Genomic DNA, 16,154 nt, shown 5'->3' with positions numbered 1-16,154 from the left:
TCTGAGCAGCAGTTTTTGCTGCAAATAAGCAAGATAAGACAAATGTAGAAATTGTCAGCTGTGGTTGCTGTAATCAACGCTTTTGTGGAGCTTTTCACAGCCAAATGGGCAAAACAAGTTTGCTGGGAGCTGCTTTCCTGGGCAGAGAGGGTATATGTGGTTGAGGGAAATTGGAGGAGGAAGTCACAAAAAGCAGTAGATGTCCATGCATTCTCCTTTGGCCTGGCCTCAGCTCATGTACTCTCCCTGCACCAGTGTCCCCAGCCCCCCTAGTTCATCCTGTGTGCCTCAGTCAGATTGATTTTGGATTAGGAAATGTCTAAAGAACTCACCTTGGGTTCTGTGGTCTGATAGAGGCAAGTACAGATGCCTTTCCTGGATTCAAGGCCAGTTGGTGACCATGTACACCATCTACCCAATGTTATTTCCATATGCTCTTCAGTAAAAGTCCTTCCCATCAACTGGATTGGACTTGGGTCTATTCTGTGTATATGCTGTGCTGTGGACTAAATACCACCTTTGTGGAACCCACCTCAGAAACCCCAGCTTAGGCGCTTTGTGAGAGCAGCTCGTGACTAGCAAAGGACACAGAAGACAGTAAATTTTACGTGGAGTCAAGTGATACCCAGTAACATGACATCCATGAGAATGAACTGTGCTGTGAAAGAGCACACCAGTTACTTTGCTTCTCATGGGGAGCTGAGTTAGAAGAGGGGATTGTATGGTTGGGGAAAGACAGACCATGTGACTTAGGAGGGACAGGAAGTTGGTACAGTCCCCTCTTAAGAGGGGAGCGGAGACTGTTTTGTTAGCCCGAAGACTGCAGCCTCTCTGTTGTTGGACACCTACTCAGAGAAACCAGCTGCGGAGAAAGTGGGCAGGAACCTTCCTGTCAAATGCTATTGATGATGTTGATGAGAGCAGCTGACATTTATGGAGCACCTTCTAGTCCTGTGTTAGGCATTTGAAGTGCTCGCTTTCTGCATTTAATGCTCAGTGTAACACTCTGAGACTGCTGGCTGCTGGTATTCCCATTTTACAGATGAGGACACTGAGGCTTGGCAGGGTTAACTGACCGCATATCATGCCTCTGATAAGTGGCAGAGCAGTAACTGAAATCCAAGTTATTTTTACTTTAGAGTTTCTCTAGACATTTTTTTAAGGTGTGTGTGAGTAACAGGGTGATGGTGGATGTCATTGATTCGTAAAGGCTACTAGAACGTGCTGTGTGTAATTCTATTCAGTTTAGTCTCCCCCAATGAACACTTTCTGTAGAGAAGTCATTATCCTAAGAACTGCAGTGCATTCAGAAAAGGGTGCTTTTGCACATTCAGAAAAGGGTGCTTTGGTCAGCACATCCTGGTCTTTCCCACTAAGTCCTGAAGTGTTCTCTTAGCTGGCATAGTCTTACACTGGAGGGTGATTTGTAGATGCTTTTCCGTGCTGTCTTTAGTGATCATCAGGGTTTCAAAGCTCTTCGTCTTCTCCCTCCAAAGTAGGATGTAAGGTCTTGGAGGCAGGCACCATCTCTTGTTTTGGCTGATGAGCTGATTAAAAATGTTCCTTGAGATTATCATCTCTTTTTTAGGTCTGTATATTCTCTGAATAGCCTACATGTAGTAATATCTTTCTTCAGGCAGGGAATGTGTCATGCCTCTTGGAGGCCACATTGTGGAATGGAAAGAGCCCAGACTTGGGAGCCAGCACCAGGATCTGTATTCAGCTTTCTTAGTGCTTCTGCAAGACTTTTTAACAAGTCTTCTAACTCTCATTGAGCCTGAGTTTCTCCATTCGCCGTGTGGGTATAGAAACCTTACAAGGTGTTCTCAAAATGAGAAATGACACATGCAAAGTTGCTGGTTCATCTGTCTGAAGCATAAGCACAGGCTCTTGTCTAGAATGCATGCACAGTAAATGGGTCTAGATCATCATGACTTGGTTCCTTGAGACCTGACTTCTAAGAGAGAGCAACCGTGAAGGGTCTTAAAAAACATGATGCCTTTGTCGAATGTGTCCTTCATTGCCCGACTTTACATAGGAAGACAGATCTAGAAATGGATTTCTTGGTTCTTAGATGCTCCTCTAGTTCGTAAAGCTTAACGTTTTGTACAGATGAGTATTGGTACAGGTAATCAGCTTCGTGATGAGATATACAGTGACCCTATTCATCAGTCTGTTAAAACAATAAACAAAGGGTAACAGGACTAGACAGCACCTTCTTTGCTAGAACCATTTTTCCTTTTATAACACAATTTATGGTGTTTCATATTTATTTTTAAATTTAATTAGAAACACCTTATGAAATTAGATATTATTAATTTCCTTGGATAGGTGAGTAAACTGAGACTGAGCAAACTAAGGCACTTCCCAGTTTGTGCAACCCTGGCAGTTTGGATTCAAAGCCTGTTCTTCTCACCCTGGATTTTTGTTGTTTTCTGCAGACACTAAGCACATGTAGCAACTGTTAGCATAGTTTCTTTTTCTGCATGCATTTAATTTTTATCTATATGTGTCTTTGTAGTTGATGTGGGCTTCTTAGAGACAGCATACAGTTGAGTCTTGTTTTTTTTATCTACTCTGACAATCTGTCTTTTAATTGGTGCATGTAGACCATTTGCATTCAAAGTGATGATTGATATAGTTGGGTATACATAGGGCAGCTGAAGTCATAAATGTGTGTATATATACATGCATAAATATAAAATTTCTATTTATATAAAATATATACTAGATGCCAACCTGTTTCCAAGCAGTCTGGTCTGAGAGTTGTCATGGATTTTTAAAAAAAATATTGAATGTTTGCTATGAGTTTGCTACTATATTTTAGTGATGTCAGCTTAGTTTGAAGAAAACCCATTTCAGAAATTTGCACTATGTTCTCGAATGCTTGGATGCAGCTTTTATACCTGATATATTGAAAAATTGCCTAAAACCAGCACAAAATGAGATTATGAGAATAGAGAAAAAGTAGCTAATATATAATTCACTGATTATTTAGTGACTAATGGAAGTTGGGGTCTCATGTTTATTACTGGTAGGGACCCAGGGTCTGATGAAGTCCTTGGCCTCCAAGACCTGAGTTAAAGGATCATTGATTTTGGGTCTATATGTGTTCCACCTCAGTTATTAAGCAGATACCACTAAGAAGAGAGGTTTTCTCAGAAGAAATAATGTTTTCAGTGTTCCATATTGGCTCTTTGCTAGGCTAATATACATTCAGTAAAAATTTCAAAACTCCTTAAGGAAAACAAGCAATTCCTGAATAAGCCAGTATTAGGAATTGAAGTATTTAAGTTATGTATTTGCAAAAGACCCAGAGTCTTTTTACTGAATGGAACTTCTGTTCCCTCATTCCTGAGCGTGGTATGGGCCTGTGCTGCAGACGTCTGTGATAGATGATGTGGTGAATAGCCTTAGGAGTTTTGTGGTTCAAAAGCCAAGATGAGAGGGAACTATGGATTGTCTATAAGAGTGGACACCTCTCCTGCCAATATCAAACCCACGCTTCTTTCCCATTCTCAGGCTCCAACCGACCCCCTTTTTAGGATTTTTTTTTTCAGCCACACTTAGTAACTTCTTAGTTACTAAGACTAGACCACTAGACTCTGGCCCAACCTTGACTCTTCTGAGAATTCAAAATGCCCTTGTCTATCCTTTCCCTACAAGGAGGCATCATGTAGTGACTGTGGAGACGAAAGGCATCATCTGTCTCCTGGGCTTGCCTTTATTGGTTTGAGGTTATATGTTCACAATGCAAACAGAGCTAAGATGTTTTCCTTTTATCTCATGAATTTGGGAATCTGCCCTGGTTTGAATTATCTAGATTGTCTCAATGGAGGGTTCCAAATGTGCGGGATGCTACAATTAGACACCTTTGTTTTAGTTCTGTAGACACAGCCATATTTGGGAAACACAAATGGGCCAGTTTTGTATTTAAGACTTGTCGTGGTTAACAATGCATGTTTGAGAAACCGTGTGTGCCCAGAGTTGTACATATAAAGAGTTTGGGAAGGAGCTCAGGGCTCTGGAATGCCATGAAGTCGGGTTTGGAGCAGGGAATTGGCAGCGAGCAGGCGTGGGGAGCAGTGGGGTACTGGGTGTGTGTTGTCACCAGGCAGCCCCTGCTGACTATTTTAAGATGAAATGTTTTGGTGCGATTGCTTCTTTAGGAAATCTGGCTGAACATCTTAGTCTTTTTATCGCCCCCCTTGTCCTCATAAGGAACTACAGGGGGGTAGTTTGGCTTCATTAAACAAAAGCAATCACTGGAGATTAATGTTGGAATCCCACATTTGGGGCATTCGCTATTAGTTCTGTGGAAGATTGCATCATGTGGGACTGTGTTCAAACAGACAGGGTTGTTAGTGGCGCGTTTTCTAGCTTGTCGCCTAGAACTTTCTGTCGAAAGTTCTGAAGATGACACAATTGCATAACAAATGCTAGGTATGAGCTAAAAAACATTACTTTTTTGTTAAAAAAAGAAATGTAGTATAAACAGTCTGGAAAATAGAAGTGAAATTTAAAAGTTACCTGTAATTCCATGCTACCAAATCATTATTAGAATTTGGGCATGTTTCCTTTCCAGTATATGAAATAGATTTTATTTTTTACATAACTAGAATCACAGATGTCCTACAAACCTACACACTGCTTTCTTCACCTAATCTTATAAGAAGTGTTTTCCCATGTTGTGTGGTCTACATAACCATTATCTGTGTAACTGTCCAACAGTCCACCCAGAGGGGTGTGTGGCCGTGTAATTGGTTTCCTGTTACTGAACACCAGAGAGTGCCCAGGTTCTCACTATTATTAGTAAAGCTGTGGTAAACATCGCTGGGTAGCTTTGTTGTCATTTGGGATTCTTTCTTTGGGCTAGATTCCCCGAAAGCACAAAGGGATTGAGGTGGATAGCTCTGGATGTGTTACGTTCAAAACAGTGATAACCGTTTACAGTGTTACTGGTAGGAAAATGTCAGTGCCTTTGCCTCAGCTGAGTGTTGGTGTTTTTAAATTTGTGGACTAATTTAAGAAGTTAAAAAAAAAAAAGACATTATTTCAATCTATTTTTTTTTTAAAGCTAATCAAGTTAAGTGAGCATTTTCTTATAGGTTTGTTTGTTTGCCTTTTTTCTTCTGGGGATTATTTCTTCATGCTTTTTAAATTTTTTTTCCTGGCAGTGAGTATGAGTATACTATAAGATAAGGATATTAACCCTCTCTATTATGTTTGCTGCAAATCATGCATTTTTAAAGACATAATGTAACATATGATTACAAGTTGTCACCCAAATTCTATTATCTGAAGCTCAAATAATATTGCATTTTTAAGACTTGAAACTATTTAGGGGCTGTATTTCGCTTATTGGCAATTTTGTTGGCAGCATCAACTTTTTATGTTTGCTTAAAGGCTCCATTTAAGTATAAAAGGTAAAACGTGATTGCAGATGTATTGCAATCTTTTATAATTAGTCTTCTAGCTTCAAATCTGACCCATCTCTGGGAAAGGCCTGGGATGAGAGTGTGATGATTTTAGTGGGCACTTGGGCATGGGATTCCTGAATTCTGTGATTATAAATTGGTCTTGTTAAAATGAGTTCCTTATCATCACAACTTTTTGTGGTGATTAAAAACAAAACTAAGGGGCGCATGGGTGGCTCAGTCGGTTAAGCATCCAGCTTTGGCTCAGGTCATGATCTCAAGGTTCGTGGGTTCAAACCCCCCATCGGGCTCTATGCTCACAGCTCGGAGCCTGGAGCCTGCTTCAGATTTGATGGCACTCTCTCCCTCTCTCTCTCAAAAATAAACATAATAAAATAAAATTAAATTAAAACTAAAGCAAAATCCAAACCCTTTCATTTTTGTTGGGCCAGTGCATCTGGCATTAAAGGTTGAGGAGGTAAGGGAAGGGGTCTTAGTGGTGGGAAGAAACAATGACATGAACAACTTGGAGACTCTTCTTTGGGATTCAGAAGGAGTGACAAATCTGGTACAGTGGAATTTAGGGTTTATTGAATATATGGAGATGAGCCTGGGAGGCTCATCAGGACCTTGTCTTCATGGCCGTATGGTATATTCAGGAATCTGGACTTAAATTTTTAGACCTGCATTTCCCAAAGTGTAACATCTGAGGTGAGTTGAGAAGTATGTCTTTAAACGTTTGAAGATGTTAGCATTCATTCCTTGATTCTCTCTCCTGTGCAGAAATTATTCCTTTCTGTGGTCCCATAACACTTAGCTCAGATTGCTAGCAGAAGGGTTACCCATCATATTGTATTTCAGTGGGCCATGTGTGTCACCCTAAAATTCTGTGGTGGCCTCAAAGACTGCAGCTGTCTGATTCATGCTGGTGTCCTCTGGGCTAAGCACCATCCTGGGTACATAGCAGGCATGAAAGAAATACTGTTTGAACAGCGTCACCAGGCCAGTGTTTTAGCCACATTGTTCTTTCCTAGGAAGTTTGCTGTCTTTTTTCTGTTTTCTCTGTACTGCCCAAGCCAGCCCCTCTGAGTTCACAGGGGCTCTGTGGATCATTTTCCCTGTGGGAATTTGACACATAAGAAGTCGTCTTCCCCTGCTAAAGCCACAGTGTGGCACTATATGGGCTGTATAGGGTGGTTCTGAGGCTGATCAGGCCATTGTAATGGTCAAGGAATAAGGAGGTGGAACACAGTGGTGAGTATGAGGATGGAAGCACAGAGGTGGCTGAGGTTATGACTCACGAAGAAGGAAGAATTGATCAGGCAGCTGGTCAGGTGTGGGGTGGGAAGGGAGTGACAAGGAAAAGAGGAGAAAACAGTGTGTGAGGGACAATGATTCACTCCACCGTTAACTGGGTGCTTGCCAGGCACCGTACCAGATGTTGGGGTACAGAGAAGAGGGAGACCCTGCCTTACCAGAAGGTGCTCACTGTCTAGCGGGTTCCATGAATGAGGCCTGATTGGAAGAGCAGACACAGATGGGAAGGCAAAGTGGGGCAAGATGAGTGAAGGACTCAGCCGGCTCTTGCAGCTGGTTATCAGGACTCGGTGTTCAGTGAGTAATGGAGTGCTATTGAAAGGTTCTAATGAGGGAAATGGCACTTCCAGTCTGTGCATCGACTGTGGAGGGCTGATTCTCATCTGGAATTCTGTATCTGTTGCCAAGGGGCCAAAGGCTGAAGATGGCCTGAGGAGGAAGAAGAGGGATAGGGGACTTAGTAGTAGGGGTAAAAAGACCAAGAGAAACTTTATCTGAATCCGTTTTTGCACCCCAGTAAGGATATGGATTAGATTTCTGGTTTAGGAACCTTTGTTTTGTAGCCACAGAACCCAACCATCCCAGGAAAACTCAGGAAATTATAAATGAATGAAATCAGTAAAAGCACAGCCACCATGGTTGGAGTGAAAGGTGGGGAACCGGTGGGTGGGTTACGTGCACTGTGGCATGAGCGTCCTTCCAAAACAGGCAAGAAACCAGGGAAATGGGCTACGTAACCTGGCGTGGATCCTTCCAGCTCTCCCATTCCAGATGAAATCCTCAAGGAAAAGAGCATGAAGAAGGAGAGGGATGAGGACCCAGTGCAGGGTCTGCTAGGTCTTTAAACTCCTGGAAGAACTATGGAGGCCCTGTTCTAGAAAGAAGATCCTCATGGGCTGACGTAAACCAATCCACGGTGACACTTAGAAATCAGGACCTGGAAGTTTTATGGGAGGAAGAAGGAGTTAAGTGTTTTAAATTCAGTGGAAAGGTCAGCGAGGCCCCGACCAGTGCAGAAGCCAGTGTTGGGCTTGGCCGTGTGTGCACTGGAAACCTTTCTGAAGGCCATTTCAGATAATTGGTTAGAGCGGAAACCAGTTGGAGAGACTCCAGGAGGAAATGAGAGGATGTGGGGGATGGCCTTTCTGATGTGTTTTCCTATAGTTCCCTCTCCAGAAGCATGGCTCTTTTCACAAAAACTGTGTGTTTGTTGTGTTTTGAGCCCCCAGCTGTGTCATGGGATTCCAGACTGAAGTTAATGTCAGGGTCGAGTTTATCCTATCTTTCTCCCCTTGAAAGGAAGTGTCAGCGACTCAATGTTTATCCTTTCTGGCTTTCTGAAGAACCTTCTGCACCCTCTCCAGCAATGTAGAGTGTGCATTTGAAGAGACATGACCATTAATAGAGATTAAGAAGAGGATGAACTGTCAAAAAATTGGAGAAATTTGGCTTTGCTGGTGGGTCAGCAAAGTATAAAAAGCAATAAGGCCAAGCATTTATTCTGGGGCTTTGTGAGCTATCACTGTTCTTTTCAAGCCATTGGAAGGAAGTAGCTGCAAATATATCAAATCAAGTCCCAGATGGGGTTCAAAGCCAGAGTATGGTTTGGTTGGAATGGGGAGCTAGCTTGCTTTTAGGCAGCTACTGTGGATTTAAGGAGGATCCTGGTTATCTTGAAGTGAAGACTCCAAAATTAGGTTCTAAAGGCTGACTAGAGACAGGGACAAAGTTCATGACTGAATGCCATGAGGATGACAGTGTCTCTCCTATGGAAACTTAAAAGTGTGTGTGTGTGTGTGTGTGTGTGTGTGTGTGTGTGTGTACACACATGTCCTTATGTACATACGTGGAGAGAAACAATAGAAGCCAAACCCCGTGGGCACAGGAGAAGCTGGAGCACCCTGTGTGAGAGGTCAACCCGAAACTCATTCTTTTCCCAGAATCTTTGCTGGACCTTGAGTTCATTTTTACAAACTCAATTCTTCCTTTGTTATATATCCCCGAACCATCCATATAAGGAAGGACCTTCTTTCCTTCTCCAATAAACAAGCCATATTTAGTTATTGGATCCTATTTGAGCTGGAAGCATGAGTATAATTTTTGCTTTTTAGTAATTATTCACTCTGTGTCATCAAGACTTATGTCAGAATTACAGGGTCATGGAATTAGGGAGGGACCATGCGGAACCATTAATTATCCAGTTGTATTCTTAACAAGTCTGGCTACTTCACATCTTGTTCTTCTGTTGGAATGTCTGTGTTGATGCTATGGCCCTTTAACCAAGTACTGTAGGTCCTGACTGCCCAAGGCATGGAATGGCCACTTGACCTTCGCTGGCCCACCCAAGCTGTGACACTGTGTAGGTTCCTGCAACTCACAGTGGGATCGCTGTCCTCCGGCAGCTGTATGGTTTTGTCACTAGGTGGCACTGTTCATCTTTTTGGCTTTTACCCAAAGGTGCCTGCTTCTTTTGGAGGGGCTTGTGAGAGAAATTCCAAAGACATGCCATCATGTTCTCAACCACATCAAACTCTTTACAGCTTAGTTTTTAAGTAAATATTAAGTGTCAGGGGGCTTTATGTAAAATAAATTCTCACATTCTACATATGATTTTAATAGCTTGCATTATTTCTAAATAAATTGCAGGGACTAGACTATGACTTTCAAGACTATGACTTTCAGACTCCTTTTGTGCACCTTCCTGGTCACATCCTCACCACCCTGACTCAGAGCTGTTCAGGTTGTAGAGACAAAACCCTTTACTGAGCCACATGGGATTCAGATCCAGTTGGCCTTACTTTAGGGGAGAGGAATGAAGATCCTCCTCTCAGAATGAAACCTTGGGACCCGCCCCCCCCTTCTTGTTCCGGTCAAGATTGTCGGGTTGCAGATGACCAGAAACTGCCTCTGGCTAACTCCAACTGAAGAGGGGGTTTGTTGGTAAGATCTTGGGTCGTTCAGATTTGTGGAGGCTGGAGAACTGCGCCCAGAACAGGGGCAGGAATTCAAGGAGGCTGAGTCGAATGGAATGAGAGCTGAAATCAGGCCCTGACACGGTCTGGATGGGATGTTGCTACAGTCGCTGCCGCCACTGATGACGACTGGACGCTGGGTGCCCTCCTTGGCACAGCTGCCACTGCCACCCTTGCTGCAGATTTTATTTTACTTTAAGTTACCCCCTCCATGTGTCACCTGCTGCAGATTCAGTCACCAAATGAGAGCCGGCAACAGAATCTCCTACCCAAAAAGTCTGTGTCCGGAGCCGCTGCTCACCTGTGCGTGGTCGTTTTCACCTATTACTGTCATTCTAGTTCTTAAAATGTCCAAATAGTGTCCTGCCACTCTGGGCCCATTCTCCTTCCATCTTACAGTCCAACCACTAAATGGTTAACCCCTGGCATGGGCTTGGGGCGCAGCTCCCAGAGAGTGCTAAAGTGGTATCTTCTGTGGTTGCTGGGCACTTGTGGCAAAATGATGGTATTTGGGATATTTTTCCTGACCGTATGTACTTCAGATCAGTTTGTAAGCAAGTGTGGGGCTGACACTTAGAAATTTCTAGTATCTGTATTGAAAAGTATTAAGTGTGCAAAGGGCTACCTGCGGATGACAGTGATTTTCATCATGTGTGAGTTGCGGCATCTTTTTTGCTTGATTCAGAAGACATCTCCATTCATCTCTTTCCCAGCCCAAGAATGCTGTTGTGCCATGTACTTATTTTTAAATTAAGATGAATTAAACTAAACTATACAGAGGGAATCGGTGCGTGAATTATGGACGGTGATTACAAAAAAATATGATATAGCCATTAAATAATGGATATGATAACTGTGTAAAAATCAAGAGAAATGTTCAGGAAATCTGTAGTTTAAAAATTAAAGCACAAAGCCGCCAGACATTAAGTTTACAACTACAAAAATGCTACTTGTTGAAGATAAAGGTTAGAAAGGACTATAAAGAAAGAAAACATATTTGATTAAGGTAGCTTCATGGCTGAATCAAAAACATGTCTTCAATCACTTTAAAAGTTGAACAAAACCTTAATGAAATTATTAAAGTTATTTTATAAATAAAAATGTTTGGGTGCCATGATGACAGCCTTTTTGGTCTTGGGAGGCAGACTGGGGTATCCTAAAACCGGGCTTGGGCACCACTGGGGTCTACAGAACACAGAAGGTTGTGTTCCTTAACTGAAAGAGCAAATGTTTCCACAGGTGGGGGGAGGGGCGGCTGTTGAAGGTCACAGATAGTCTCAGGCGTATTTGACAGTGTCAGAGACAAGCTACCGCTGATTCGGGCCGCAGAGGACTTAGAATGATTTCCTTTTTGCCCCTAGCATCCTACTCAGCTCCAAGGACAGTAAGCAAGGCAGCGGCCCAGAGAGGAAGCCAGTGCCTGGCTTCTGTGTGTTACAAAGGAAACTAACACGGGTCTCCTTGTGCAGACCCTCAGACCATACCGTGGCCTTCTTATTACAGGAGTCATGAACTAGAGAGTTGATGTCCTCTCCCTCATTGCTTCTCACATTTTAAAGTGCAAAGAGACCAGCTGGGGATCTTGTTAAAATGCAGATTCTGATTCAGTTGGTGTAGGGTCAAGCCTGAGTTTCTGCATTTTTAATAAGCTCCCAGCTGATGCCAGAACTGCTGGTCTCTGGACCACACTTTAAATAGCAAGGTTCCGTATATCCTGAAGGCTCGCTTTTCAGATTTCTTTCCAATATGTTCAGCTAGACCTTTTTATTCAAAATGTGTGCTTTGAAAAGTATAGAATGTTGTTGAGAGATGAAAGACCTGCACAAAGGGACGGAGAGTCTATTCTCATGAATTGAAAAATCCAGTTGTTAAAATGTTAATTTTCCTTCAGCTGTATAGATTCAACATGATCCCAATCAAAAGGCCAGCACCGTTTCTATTTTGTTTTGTTTTTGGTAGAAATCGGTAAGATTCTAAACTGTGTGAAAATGTGAAGGATCTAGAAGGGCCAAAAATGATTTTGAGAAAAAATGAAGTTGGAAGACTGACACTACCTGATTTCAAGACTTAGGCTAAAGCTAGGGCAGTCAGATAATTAGTTACGGGTTAAAGTCAGATCAGTGGAACAGAAGAAAGTCCAGAAATAGACCCCCACATACGTGACTAATTCCCAAATTGTGGTATGCTAAGTGAGAGAAGCCAGCTGCAAAAGATTACATACACTGTGATGCCATGTGTAAAATGTTCTAGAAAAAAGGGTTAAACTATAGTGATAGAAAGCAGATCAGTGGTTACTGAAGACTTGGGAGGAGACCATAGTGAGTGAGTAAGTAGAATGCATTCCCACCTTGGGGCCCAGAGTGCACAACCTTCAGGTCAGTCTGTTTAGGTTCCACTACCAATCTGTGCCCCTCTCTGTACCCCGGTCTCCTCATCTGTGCAAACTAATACAGTGTCAGTGCTTACCTTGTAGGGTCATTGGGAAGATCAAATGAATATATTTGATGCATCAAGAACATTTCCTTGTTCATAATAAGCTAGGTATATATAGCTCATTATATATACGTAGCTTATTATTCTTTGATAATCAGTTTTTGTTGTGATTTTACCTCTTTCTCACAAAATTTGGTTCTTTCCTTCACCCTCTCCTTGATCCATGTGCATTCATGGAACTTGGGGTTTTTAATAGAATCTTAGAACTGGAAGAGGTCTTGGATAGTATCTTAACAAAGTACGGGTGACAAAATGGAGGCCAAGGAGGTTGAGTGACGTGCCCAACGTCATGTTCCCACGTAGCCAACCAAGAACTAAAGGCATGGCCAGGAGACTCCTCGTTCCGCTCTGTTTTATCAAGGATTATGTATGGTGTTTGCATTCTTAATGTAAACCATTGGGACTTCTTGTGAACCCACCATTCCTCAATTCTGTTGTGTTGGTGTTTGTTTTTCTGCAGAGCAGTTCAGAGCCCCAGTTGCAGAAGACTTGTCCTGTTACCACCATGAGCTCTGGTAAGTCACTTTAAATCCTGTCTTTCTCTTCTGAACATATCTACAAAACTGGGTGGTTTACCCAGATTTCCCATCTACTCTTAAGGCCCCAAATGCATTTCATTTTTTATTTTTTGAGACCTGGGTAAGCGTCAAAGCTTTGTCGTAAGTCGTCATTGCTACCATCACCTTCGTTATTAATGATTTAATGAGCACCTGTTATGTCTTAAGAACTATGATCTACATTTCACATGCGCTATGGCCTAATTTTTATATATTTCTAATTTTTAAACAACTTTATTGAGATACAATTGGCATAAAATGAACTGCAGATATTTCGAGTGTACAACTTGATAAATGTTGACATATGTGTACACAGTGGCATTATTTAATCCCAGTGACTACAGCAAAAGTAAACAGATTGACCATAACTGCTCCAAGGAGTGAGCTGTTCTAACGTTTTCTTCATCGAGGCTGGAACAGCAGTTTGCTTACGTTTTTGCTATGCCTTTGGTAGTAACAATCAAGACCTAAGGAAATGAACAGTTTTTAGTATTTTTATTATTTATTTATGAGAGAGGGAGAGTGCACATGGGGGCACAGGGGAGGGGTGGAGGTGGGGAGAGGGAGAGAAAGAATGAGAATGAGAATCTTAAGCAGGCTCCACGCCCAGCATCGGACACAGGGCTCCATCTCATGACTATGAGATCATGACCTGATCTGAAATCAAGAGTTGGACGCTTAACCTACTGAGCCACCCAGGCGCCAGCCCGAGTTTTGAGTATTTTTAGTTTAAAGCGGGGATAGAAAGCACGGGCAAGGGAAGACAGAGAAGGGAACAGGTCCCCACTCGTTGTGTAGCCAAGTACTGTCAGCTTTCCAGCCCAGAATTCAGGGCAGAGAAGTTTCCGTCTGGAGACTAAGGCCCACCTTGGCTTCTGAGCATGCCCTACAGCCTCCAGAGACCTGTAGGCTGAGGGGGAGTTGGGCAGATGACCAAGTCGTAGCTCATTCAAAAAGGTCTCCTGGGGGTGCCTGGGTGGCTCAGTCGGTTAAGTGTCCAACTCTTGATTTCTGCTCAGGTCATGATCTCACGGTTCATGAGTTCGAGCCCTGCGTCGGTCTCTGTGCTGACAGCACAGAGCTGGTTTGGGATTTTCTCTCTCTGTCCCCCCCCCCCCCCCCCCGCTCGCATGTGCGCATGTGCTCTCTCTCTCAAAATAAATAAATCTTTAAAAGAAAAAAGGTCTCCTAATTCTGCATTCTCTCTGGAGTGTTAATCTAATCTCTGTCCATTAAAAACAAGCCTTTCTCGGGAGCCTGGGTAGCTCAGTCAGTTGAGTGTCCCAACTTTGGCTCAGTTCATGATCTCATAGTTAGTGGGTTCGAGCCCTGTGCCGGGCTCTGTGCTGACAGCTCAGAACCTGGAGCCTGCTTCAGGTTGTGTCTCCCTCTCCCCGCCACCCCCCACTCCCCGCACTCTGTCTCTCTCTCTCTCTAAAATAAATAAACATGAAGAAAAATAAATAAATAAAAAGTCTTTCCATTTATTGACACACAGTGCCCTGTTAGCCAAATCCTAAATTGTGCAGGACAGCATGTGCTTAGGACAGAGGATGGCTCCAGGTGGAACAGTGCAGGGCCTCAACTTGGCTTCCTCACACACCAACTGTATGGCCTCTGGCCCGTGGGGGCCATGTCAGCATTCTCCTCTGTGAAATGGACATCATGAAAGCACCGGCCCGCCCGGACTTTGTGAGGATGAAGTGAGGCAGTGCTTCTCAAGTACTGTGCCCGCAGCATCAGCAGGGTTGGGTCCTCCGTTGTCAGTTCAGCTCACATGTCCTCCTTGAGAGGAGGGGAACTCGACTTGTCTCTGATTCCCTGAGCGCTTTTGCTGCACTTGTAGATGCCACACACTTTCTTTTTCCCTCCACGTGGACTTGGGTACCTCCAGGAGCTCCTGCTTTGTAACTCATTTTTTTTCTTTTTGTTTGCTTGGCTTTTTGGTTTTGCTGTCATTTAAAACAGGCCAGGGCTTTTATTTTTTATGTATTTTTTACTTTTCTTTCTTTCTTTTTTTTTTTTAACTTTTGCCCTAAAATTTCTGGCTCTATCAGAGTTCGCCTAAGCTGGCATTGCCGCTCCTGGCACGCTTAACAGTAGAAGGAGGAAGAAGGGAGGGGCCCGGCAGGAAGGTGAGGGTGAGGATGGGCCTGCGGGACTTCTCCCAGGTTCGCCGTCAGGCGTGGTGCGAGAAGGCATTTCATAGAAAGAGTCCAAAAAATCCGGACCTTTTGGCCTGATAATCTCACTCTTGGGAATTTCCATCTTAATTCAGAGGAAACAAAAACATCACCCGCACGAAGGTGGCGAGTGAGCAGGTTCCTGATGTGCATTTGTTTGATGGAATATTATGCCACTATTGAAAGTGGTCATGAAGGGCACCTGGGTGGCTCAGTCGGTTAAGCGTCGGGCTTCGGCTCTGGTCATGATCTCACTGTTCGTAAGTTCGAGCCCCGCATCTGGCTCTGTGCTGACAGCTCAGAGCCTGGAGCCCTCTTCAGAGTCTGTATCTCCCTCTCTCTGACCCTCCCCTGCTCGCTCGCTCGCTCTCTCTCTCTCTCTCTCTCTCTCTCAAAAAATAAATAAACATTAAAAAGAAATAGATTGTTAGGAAGAAAGCAGCTGTGTAGAAAACATTAGTTTTAACCTTTGGTGGAAAGAGAAGCATGAAAATGATGGCACTTTTTTAAAAAAATATTTTTATTTATTTAGTTTACATCCAAGTTAGCATCTAGTGCACCAACGATTTCGGGAGTAGATTCCTTAGTGCCCCTTACCCATTTAGCCCATCCTGCCTCCCACAACCCCTCCAGGGGTTGTTCTCTCTGGAGAACCCTCCGTTTGTTCTCCATATTTATGAGTCTCTTCTGTTTTGTCTCCCTCCCTGTTTTTATATGATTTTTGCTTCCCTTCCCTTTTGTTCATCTGTTTTGTCTCTTAAAGTCCTCATATGAGTGAAGTCGTACGATATTTGTCTTTCTCTAATTTCACTTAGCAAAATACCCTCCAGTTCCATCCATGTAGTTGCAAATGGCAAGGTATCATTCTTTTTGATTGCCGAGTAATACTCCATTGTATATATATGCCATATCTTCTTTATCCATTCAGTAATGCATTCTTTTTATTCCGAGTTTGGAGGAGGCTGCCAGTCACTGAGGGAAGTGCTTTGCTCATGTTATCTCCTTGCATCCTCCTGGCAAACCCACAAACATAGCATGAGGTACCAGTCCCATTCTGTAGATGGGGAAACTGAGACCCTGAGAGATTCATGATTTACCTGTGATAACCAGCTAGTGTGTAGTGTGAAGTTTAGGCAAACCCAGGCTGTGGACACCAACACACGATGTCGCAGAGGTCTGAATCTGAGGCGATGGAACTATTTTGCATATTTTCTT

The 16,154-nt window shown here is 43.2% G+C and overlaps 1 protein-coding gene across 48 annotated transcripts in view; it reads left to right on the top strand.

Annotated features, from left to right (window-relative positions):
- The window catches only part of SORBS1 (sorbin and SH3 domain containing 1), a 231,596-nt gene that overhangs the window by 99,340 nt on the left and 116,102 nt on the right, over nucleotides 1-16,154 (top strand). For all 48 annotated transcript variants that reach the window (XM_023240763.2, XM_023240762.2, XM_023240761.2 and 45 more), the window contains one exon: nucleotides 12,660-12,714. In XM_023240763.2, coding sequence (XP_023096531.2) covers nucleotides 12,705-12,714 — 10 coding nt within the window. In that variant the 5' untranslated portion in view covers nucleotides 12,660-12,704. The remainder of the gene's footprint in view (nucleotides 1-12,659; nucleotides 12,715-16,154) is intronic.

The sequence above is a fragment of the Felis catus genome, chromosome D2 (genome assembly GCF_018350175.1).
Source record: "Felis catus isolate Fca126 chromosome D2, F.catus_Fca126_mat1.0, whole genome shotgun sequence".
Lineage (NCBI taxonomy): Eukaryota > Metazoa > Chordata > Mammalia > Carnivora > Felidae > Felis > Felis catus.
Note: the sequence above shows the minus strand (reverse complement) of the source record. Positions and strands in the feature narration are given on the sequence as shown.